Below are 9,732 nucleotides of genomic sequence, written 5' to 3' on the forward strand. Positions count from 1 at the left end.
TCCAACGTGGAGATTACGCGCATGGTTGAGGGGCTCTAAATCGGGAGAAATACGGGAAAATGTGACGCCGGGAGAACACCGGGAAAATCAGGAGGGTTGGCAAGTATAACTGTCACCCCATCATAGCTGCCACATTTCTACCATACAAGGAGAAGCGCTCGCTCTCTCTCTCTCTCTCTCTCTCTCTGTCTCTCTCTCTCTCTCTCTCAGGTGGGTCGCTTACCTTTACTGTCACGTGACGCCTCAGTGCGCTGCACCGGGGTAAAGGTGGACTGCTTTGTGCCGCACTGACTGTAATTTGACTGCCGCCCACAGAGAGCCCGTCGGTCGACTCTTTCCTGTCTGTCAGTGAAGTGCACCTCGAAACTTTTACATTTTTATTCGGTCAGTATGTCCATCAGTCGGAAGAATTGGTCGGCTTTGTCCAGGTAAGATTGCATCTCTCTTTCCTTTAAGATAATTGGTCGCCTGTGTTTGAGAGCTGCTGCTTTTTGACAGTAGATTTTAACTTTAGTCACTGGACTGATATAAGTGTCTTACTCTTGCAGCCAAGTAAACAAAAAGTAATTTATAATATAAGCCTAAAATATCTGCAGTCAGTAGCATATTGAGCCTACAGTAGCCTATGAAATGCTATTTTCTGTCTCTTTTTGGTGTCTACTTCAGCCTGTTATTACAGGTCTCCAGCCTTTGCGATGATATTTGAATAATATGTTATAAAGTCAGAGTTAGCTTTTCTGAAGTCCAGACATAACTGGAAAAAAATCTAAATGAAATAAATAAATGTGTTCCTTAGGAGGAAACATCAGCCTACTGTAACTGGCTGCACCAGTAGAGTAGTGCATCCTGTGTTTTCTACACACATCCTGTATAATAATAGACTGAATGGTTTATTTGAGTTTGTTTCGACAAGCAACCGACTGTAACTCATAAATAGTCGACAAACAAGTAAAGCAGGTTCTATGTAACCGTTATTATAACCCCAATCTCTCCTTTCCAACAACCAAAGCAAGCACTTTGATTTATTTGTTTAGATTTCATAGTTTTTTAATGTAGCGTTTTAGACACTGTTTTGTGAAATTCCACCTCTGTTTCATTTTCTGTTTCACGTTCACGTTCTCTGATCATGTCCATCTCCTGTGCATATTATGGCTCTGTCCTCAGCTTAGCGCGCCAGTGGACAATGGAGGACGAGGAGGAGGTGGAAAGGGAGAGGAGGAGGAGGGTAAAGAGCTCAAGCAGCACCGCTGACCCCGATGCTGACTTCAGCCAAACAGCCGGAGACACGCCCACCAGTGATAGCACCTTTGGGACAGACTCCACAAGTGAGATGTCCCAGGGCCTAAGCAGGTTATTCTTACAATTTAGTAAAGCCCTTTATTCATGTGTACCTGTTAAAGCTTGATTCAAAGATTGTCTGAACAAGTTTCTGTTGCTGTAGGTGCTCTGCTCCTCTTCTTTCTGCTTGCTTATGCACTGCTACTATCTCCCTCTCCTTCTCTTTCTTATTTATTCTCTCCATCTTTCTTGAATGTTAAAGGGCCACAGGGATGTAAGAATCCATCATCTTTGATAAAACACCTTTTCAGTGGATCGATTTCAAGGGCATAGAGAGAGAGCGGATTCTTACACTTTTGTCCCATGGGAGTGTGTCATCTGTATACTTTCCAAACACATGAAGAAACATGATACTATGCAGGCAAAGTATGAAAAGCTGTCAAAAACACCACCAGCTGAGCTCCTGGAGCAGGGTCGCACTTCAAAGAGAGAGGAACTGTGGAGCCATTCATTAGAGAAACCTGATCAGATACGGGACAGACGGGTCCTTTCCTTCACTTGAGACCATCCATAAAATATATGTTGGTCACTCACTTTTGTGTGTGTGCCATTTCTCTTCAGCGTGGAGCAGATGCAGCTGGATTTTGTGGAGATGCTACGTGTCCGTGATGAAAAGCGGAGGATGAGGCATGTGGAGACGCTGAGGAGACAGAAGGAGGTAGGGGACGGTGAAACGGAGGCCTGCACAGGAGGAGAAGGAGGAGGAGCCAGGGTGGAGCTACTAGGGGACTTGGATGAGGAGCAGGGTGGTGTGTTGCCCTCTGTGGAGACCAAGTCCAAACCACAACCACCCCCAAAAACAGCCACTTACACTCCCACCACCAACAGCAGCAGCAGCACCTCCATCACAAACAGACAAGTAAGACCGGAGTTACTTTTAACCTTTCAACAGAGTGAAAGAAATATTTTGTTATCATAGTTATTATATGACAACACAATTCGGATTCTACAACTATAGCGGCTCTGTGAGGGTGCACATAGGCACAGTGTACTTTGTGCAAAAAGCTAAGATGCGCATCAGTTTTAAATACAAAGTGCAGCTGAGGCCGATGATAATGTCATTAGTTTATCAGATATAGATGAAAAGGTGCTGGATCACCAAAGTGATGAGAATGTATCCTGTGGGAATCATGAAAGGTAAACCAAAGCCGATCTAGGGAAAAAATACTGCAATATTTCACAGGATAAGTGAAAACTTGGACCTGCTGGTGATGCTAAGGGTTCTGACACACCAAGCTGACAGTCGGCTGTTGGTCGATGTTAGGCCATCACTGAGCATCTGTTGCCCTAGTTTTTGCATTGTGTCCCCTACTGTTAGACTTAATTGACTCTTGTTGCCTGTATTTTGGCCGATTGAGTATGCTGGTCTGGCATTGAAGCTCACGGAGCCCATTGGTGAATGAAATCAGTCTGAGTGGTAGTACAGCTCATTGCACAAGAAGAGACACACAAGTGAGGAAAGCAAACAAACGCTCAAGAGAAAAGTCAAGAGAGCATAAGATCGAAACAGACTTAGTAAGATTGTTTTTATCTATTGAGCTCTTTAGCAGAAACTGTCCATAATTGTTTATGTTTTCCCCTTTTGAAGGGTGAATACAGACTACAGACTATACTGCTGGTATAGAGAGTTATTTCCTCTCACACAGGTGCAGAACATTGGTGCTAGTTGGCTGAAGTCTTTGGTTCTAGTCTTTGTGTTCATGTTCAATCTTTTGGCCGAGACACAGGCAACATGAGGCGACGCAACAGTCGGCTTTTGTTGCCATTAGTTCTTTGATGTCAGTTTGGTGTGTCTGGAAAAGTCAGGGAATCACCAAAGTCATTCAGAATCCTTTTCTGGGGACTACCAATTAGGGATGTACTAATGCTGATACTGATATCAGATATTGGGCCAATTTTGACTCAAATAGCTGGATTGGGTATCAGTGGCAATAGGCCCAATCTGTTCAATTCAGTTCTATGTTTACATCTTATTATTACGTCATGTATAAGCAGCACACCAGTAGACGGCATGATGTGCACAATTTATGTAGTTGTCTTGTTTTATACTAGATTTTTAATTCCTGTTGATGTTTTGACCAATGTGTCACTGCATTTAAAAGGTTTACACTTAAATTCAAATCTCTTTTTTCCCCTTCTTTTTTTTCCAAATTGCTGGGGTACAATTTATAATTTTAGTAATAAGAAGTAATCAGTAATTCTTAAAATTTATTTTAAGAAGTAATCAAAAATCTACTATTTTTATTACGTATAAATGAAAATCTACGTATTTATTTGTTACATTCTGTTTTACAAAGTTAAGCAATGTTTAAGTCAAGTCTCACATATAGAAGAATGATCCAAGTCACTTCCACACAGTGAGGCAGAGAGCTTATTTATTAAATAATGGCATCGGATCAGTACTCGGCATTGTCCGATACACAAAAAGCCAAGGTATCAGTATCAGGACTGAAAAAAGTTATTAAGATATTTCAGTCTGGCGCAAAGTGGTGGACTGACCGACCAACACTGCCATCCCTAAAGCCATTCTGTTAACATGTCAAAGTGTCAAGACAGGCAGACAAGCCATTAATGCGTCACTCAGTCATAACACGGTGCTACCCATAGTGCCACCCTGCAGTGTGGTTAATCACAGTCAACTGTTACCCCACACAGAGGGAGAGACATGTTAATCATTATCCAGATTGTACAACAACAACTTTTTCTGCTCATGGGAAAATATTTATGCTGCATAGTCTGTAAAGATGGAAACATCTGACGATATTCAGGTGAACAAAGTTAGACAGAGAGAGCGCGTATATGATGTTCACACACACACACGCACGCACGTGCACGCATGCGCACGCACACACACACACACACACGTCGTACATATTTGATATTTATAAACTGTGGTATATTTTCATTCAAGCATTAGAATATAGAGATCGATGACTTAATACAAGGAGAATACTGTATGGCTCACATTTGGTCTTATTACTGGACTTGCACTTTTCCCGTGAATCAAATGATCATGCAAAACATCTATAAAACTTTGATAAGGTGTGCTTAAGGTCATAATATGAACTTTATCTTTTATGACACTAGCGGGCGGCTCTAATTCAGTTCATCTGCAAATTAGGCCATAACCACACAGTGTTATGTAATGCAAGGCGTGTCTCAGGTTATCAAAAGCTTGAATGCTGTGCCCTCATGTTGATTGTCTCTCTTGTTTGTTTCTTTGTTAGCACGAAAATGGAGAGACATCAAGCAAAGACCCCGATCCCAAGCCATCATCCAACCCCGCTCGCAAGTTTGTCAGGTTAATGAACACAATTTAATTTCTTTTCCTAAGTAAGTAACACGGAAGGATCAAATACAGATCAAACATTACTTTAAGATAAGATAAAAATGTATTGATTCCACACAAGGAAACTGAAGTGACAGTGTAGCGGCGCTGTAAAACAGAAACTAAAAACAAGACATGTCTACCTACATTTATGTAGGTATACAGTAAGTATAGCATTTGGAAATTTCACATATATCTGAGAATAGTAGTCTGTTTAAATGGATAGTTCAGCTTTTTTTTTGGAAGTGGTGTTATACTAGGTACTTATCCATAGACAGTATATTACATACAGTGGATGTCAGTTGGCACAACCCAGTTTGCAAATAAAAGGCTCAGTGGAGTCTGACACGGAGGCTATGCAATGTACTACTGTGGAGGGGTCAGCAACAAAAGGTATTTTAGCCATCGAAAAAAAACAGTCCCACCTAAAAAAAACAATATCACCTTATAGGTATATGCTATATTAAAAGCATTTTCACCACACTCCCTTGAAAAAACAGTAATTTTAGCACGCTTAAAACAGGAGCTGCTTGTCTACCACTGCTGTAATCAGTTAGTTAGTAGATTTTATTGTGTGACTTTGATGAATCTGAAGTATCCTATTTAAACCCCAAAGTCACACGATAGCACAAACATGTGTTCAGCCTTGTTAAATCACTGTTTGTCTAAATGGAGTCTGGCTTTGAAGAGAGCAATATAATAGCTTTATTTTCCCTTTGGAAATCACTTCACAGCAGTGTTTTGCTAAGGTTCCATGTCTGACTCCAGCCTACTTCTGCAAATGCCGGGCGTGCTGACTAATATCTATTGTGTATAATATACTGTCTATGGATAAGTACCTCATACAACCCTGTTTTAAGAAATCTGAACTTGCTCTTTAATATAATCTCACATAGATCAGCTGGTAAAATAGTTGGGGAGATTATTGTCCAAGAAGTTTGGATAACAAGTTCCCCATAGTATAATTTTATTGGTTTGAAGCATTATGACAGCCTTTCTTATGCCAGGGGTGTACACAGAGCGTAGACAACAATATTTCAAAGTGAGTCTGGTGAATAAGGTACAGCAGTAAAGACTTCAGTACTCTGCAGCTTTACTGTGAGCTGGATCACTGATTGCTCTCTCTCATGCACATCTTCAACTGACCTTTCACTTCACTTGTGTTTCTGGTATTTTGCAGTTCTGTCTCCATCTCACTTGACAAAAGCCCCTCCACCAGCAGCTGTACAAGTCCCCTGAGCCCTCGGTCCCCAGTGTTCTCAACTCAAGAACACTGGCCTTCACCTTGCCAGAGCCCATCTCCTCAGGGAGCTAAAAGCCCCGTTCAAAACGGACACACATGGGAGGTATTTTAACACAAACACCGTCAGATGGCATAATTTACAACACAACTATCTATGATTCATGTTTTATTTATTCTACAAAGTGCTGACACCACCACTCATCAATCCAGTACAGCAACAGCACACTCTAGTGTTAAAAAAGTAAAAGTTGCAGCCTTAATGTCAATATAAAAACATTATTGGCTCTCTGGTTGTACCTGCAGTTTACATTAAAAAAAAAAACAGTCTTGGTGAATACAAGAGCCGCGTACTGGCTCTCCATCTTCATCTGCCTGGGAATATGAATCAGAACCTATGTTGCAGTAAATTCTACATTTTTTCACTTAACCCCAGTCCAGGGTGAACAGCTCTTCCTCCAACAGCAACTTTGAACAGACAACCAAACCTGCATTTGTCAGACAGAGCTCCAGGACTATATCTTTCAGGGTAATGCTCAGACACGCACACATGCATGCACACATTCTCCCTGCTATATGCCATCATGAAGTTTTGCCTATTTGACTGTTAAAACTCCATTTAATCTTGCATCAGCCTATCAGTTCAGGGTAATTTGCTTGCGCCACTCAAGCTTCAGTATTATAGCTGAAGCAATATTTACCAGCTTTAACTTCTGACTGGTTGCTTTGTTAACACCCTGACTCATCACAAGAGACATATTGACTGTGCTGGTCATTAGCTTTTGATGTTTAGACGGCTGTAAGGTCTAGTACGCATTCACATACACTTGTTTTTTAACAGTTGATGAGGAAGAAAGAAGAGGAGAGTGCGCCACTGCAGAGGAGGTAAGAAAACATCCTTGTCTTTGATTTTAGTCTCTTTTCTGTGCCTGCGCCTCAGTTTGATAGCTGACTGACTTTATTATCTTTTAGTGCCAGTGTGAGGATGGCCTCCAAGAAATTTGAATGCAACACAGTAAGCTTCTTGGTTATTTGATCTCATTTTTAGTAAGATTTACAGTCATCAGTTTGCACCTTAGAAACGTATTCTTTTGATACAAGCTGAGTAAATGATCACAGATGTCGACTTGGATCATAGTGCATCAAAATATTATGATAAAATGTATGTTATTTGTGTTAAAATTGTACATGGATGATAACATGTTACTTATCCACATCCAGGACCAAAATGAAGATGAAGACAAAGCATCATCTTTCCAGAGAAAGTGAGTTTGTAAAGCCGTGGGGTTTTTTTTGTACATAATATTGTTATTTTAGTCAAAGTGAGTGTGCATACCTGGATCCGTGCATGTGTGTCGTCTGTTATCCAGTTCTAGACAGAGGATTTCCTCCAGATCCATCCAGGAGAAGATGGAGAGACTGGCTCAGGCTGCACAGGTCAGACAGTCTGCAACAAATCAAAGCAACTAAACTTCAGTAACTGTTAAAGAAACAATAATTTTCTTCCTCTATATCAATGTTTTTTTTCTTCCCTGACTTTGCTACATGTGCGTAGAAGTCAGAAATGACACGATCACCAGACATGGCCCAGAGGACCCTGTGCCTGCTGGACGAGGTGTCCAGGAAGAGAGGCCTCTTTGAGAGGGAGCAGCAGGCAGCAGCCCCCACCAGCCCGGGAGTTTCCAGACAGGTACATTCATTACTCATTTATCAGATCTGCATGTACATCAGTGAATTAACTGATATATTTACTTGAATGGGTTGTAATTATTTCACATCTGTGTTGGAAATTGGTCAGGAATTTAGGAGCTTCGCATCAGGAATGTCAGACCGGATCAATCGCTGGCTCAACAAGACCAACCAAACTGGGTCTTCACACTGTCCAACTGTGAGGCTATTTGCATTCTTTCATGTCTGTTAAAACAGTGTCACAAGCAGCTAGAGGGCAGTAGTACTCCTTCAGCTATGCTATTTGTGCATGGAGTGTCCTGAGCAGGATATATATTTTCCTTCTTTCTGCTTGGATTTTAAAAAATGGGGTTTTAAAAAATGGGGTTTCTCTACTAATCCCACTTCAACTATGAATATTTATGATTCAGTTGTTTAGATTTAAGTTGGTTAATCTCTATAAACAGATACCTGCATATGTGTGCAGAATGTGCGGGCAACAGGACACGATTTTGGTATCAGAATCGTTTTGGTTTCCGTTTGTAGTCCAAGTTGTATTTAGTATTTAAATGGGCGTTGGTCGCCTGCGGGTGAACAGTTCATGTGGAGAGCAAAAGAGGCGGAACTCATTGACCGAAATGCAATCTCACAACCCATGGCTATTGAGTGACAATGATTTAAGTTAGATTTCAATTAGCTTTTTTAATTATTAAACTGCATTCATACGTAAAATATCTGTTTATAGAGATGAGCTGCAATGCTGTCTGGACCCGCTGCTACTTGAACTGTAAATACTGAGTGGTACACAAAGGAGGAAGTCTTGGTCCGGATATCCACTGGCGGAGCAGGATTTCCCAAAATATTGGCCGTTGCCCCCAGTGGCGCTGTCGTCATCAGACGTTAGCTGATGGGTACCCAGATTGAGAGTTGGTTGACTTAACTTTAGAAGATTAGTTTCTGAATTTAAATTCCACATTCAAAAAAGTTTTTATGACACACAGATGTTAGTTTTAACAGTAAGGTTTCCATGTTTATGGGGACACTGCAGTCTATGTTGTATCCAAGCAAATGCAAGATGTTTATGATTGTCTGTCTTTATAAAGAAATGTATCAGACACATATCAGTATAAATGCTGAACAAAAATATAAATGCAACACGTTTGTTTTTTGGTTCCATTTTTCATGAGTTAAAACAAAAGATCTAAGACTTTTTATGCAAGTTAAAGATTTATTTCTCTTAACTCATGAGAAATGTGAGCAAAACAAAAGTGCTGAGAAATGTTTTTATTCAGTGAATATATACAGAGAACATATATGTTCTGCTCTTTCTTCTCTCTATTGTATTGAGGGTTCATTGTCTCGTAGAAATATGTTATTATTAATATTTATAGGACATGAGACACGTGGACATCACCAGTAAGAGAAGCCTGTTTGAGAACAGAGAGGAGGACAGTGTCCCAAAAACCAGCCCTGGAAAAATCTACAAGTGAAGGACGTCCATTCATAATGCCCAGCGGGTAAGATTACTGTCCCACACTGCACTTTAACATAACTTTTTTTAGTGAAATATAAAAATGTGTTTCTTCAGCAACATTTTCTCACCTCTCTGTGCCTTTATTTAAAGGATTTAGTCAACATCGAGAAGAGATGAAGAGAATTGGGGGATTGTGGGATGCCATGACTGACTGATTGTTTCTTCAAGCCTTTCATGTTTTGTTTTTTTTTCCTCGCTGCCAAAGCACACAAGAAAACAGATATGTCAAATATAGAAAAAAATGAGTTGAGCTTTAGCTTTAAAGGAATAGGAGGATTGTTTTTAAAGTTAGAAGGCGTCAATCAAACACTGCATTGCTTCTTTAAGTACAAATAAGTCTTATTTTAAACACTGAAACTGTTCAATGTGTGAGGAGAAGAGTGAAAGGCAAAGTAGACATGAGTGAAAAGGAAAAGTGACAGAAAACAGGGAGAACAGTGATATATTTGTTTAAAAACTCTCCAGCTATTTGCCTTCACTTTGTTTAATTTTGTTATGCACTTTAAAAGGTGATGGTCTTAATGGTGCCTTTTTTCACTGAATTACAGTAGTAGGAGTTGTGATTGTATGTTTTTGTCTAATCTGCCAAAATATATTTTTTGTTCTGTGTCAATGTGGGCAAGA

At 40.3% G+C, this 9,732-nt stretch overlaps 1 protein-coding gene across 1 annotated transcript; it reads left to right on the top strand.

Moving 5' to 3' along the window:
• The first annotated feature begins 316 nt into the window (after positions 1–316).
• Positions 317–9,731, top strand: lad1 (ladinin). The gene is made up of 14 exons (XM_042492395.1): positions 317–428; positions 1,165–1,350; positions 1,900–2,197; positions 4,566–4,639; positions 5,847–6,012; positions 6,343–6,435; positions 6,748–6,791; positions 6,879–6,921; positions 7,128–7,171; positions 7,277–7,343; positions 7,462–7,596; positions 7,705–7,794; positions 8,966–9,091; positions 9,199–9,731. The coding sequence occupies exons 1-13, from the start codon at positions 391–393 to the stop codon at positions 9,062–9,064; spliced, it is 1,377 nt and encodes a 458-aa protein (XP_042348329.1). The 5' UTR covers positions 317–390; the 3' UTR covers positions 9,065–9,091; positions 9,199–9,731.
• Position 9,732: the final 1 nt, after the last annotated feature.

Source organism: Plectropomus leopardus, chromosome 8, assembly GCF_008729295.1.
Source record: "Plectropomus leopardus isolate mb chromosome 8, YSFRI_Pleo_2.0, whole genome shotgun sequence".
In the NCBI taxonomy this organism is placed as follows: domain Eukaryota; kingdom Metazoa; phylum Chordata; class Actinopteri; order Perciformes; family Serranidae; genus Plectropomus; species Plectropomus leopardus.

Coding starts and splice junctions, on each gene's coding strand:
- lad1 (XM_042492395.1), top strand. CDS start 391: ATGTCCATCAGTCGGAAGAATTGGTCGGCTTTGTCCAG. Junction 6,436..6,747: donor CCAGGACTATATCTTTCAGG/GTAATGCTCAGA, acceptor GTTTTTTAACAG/TTGATGAGGAAGAAAGAAGA. Junction 6,792..6,878: donor AGTGCGCCACTGCAGAGGAG/GTAAGAAAACAT, acceptor ATTATCTTTTAG/TGCCAGTGTGAGGATGGCCT.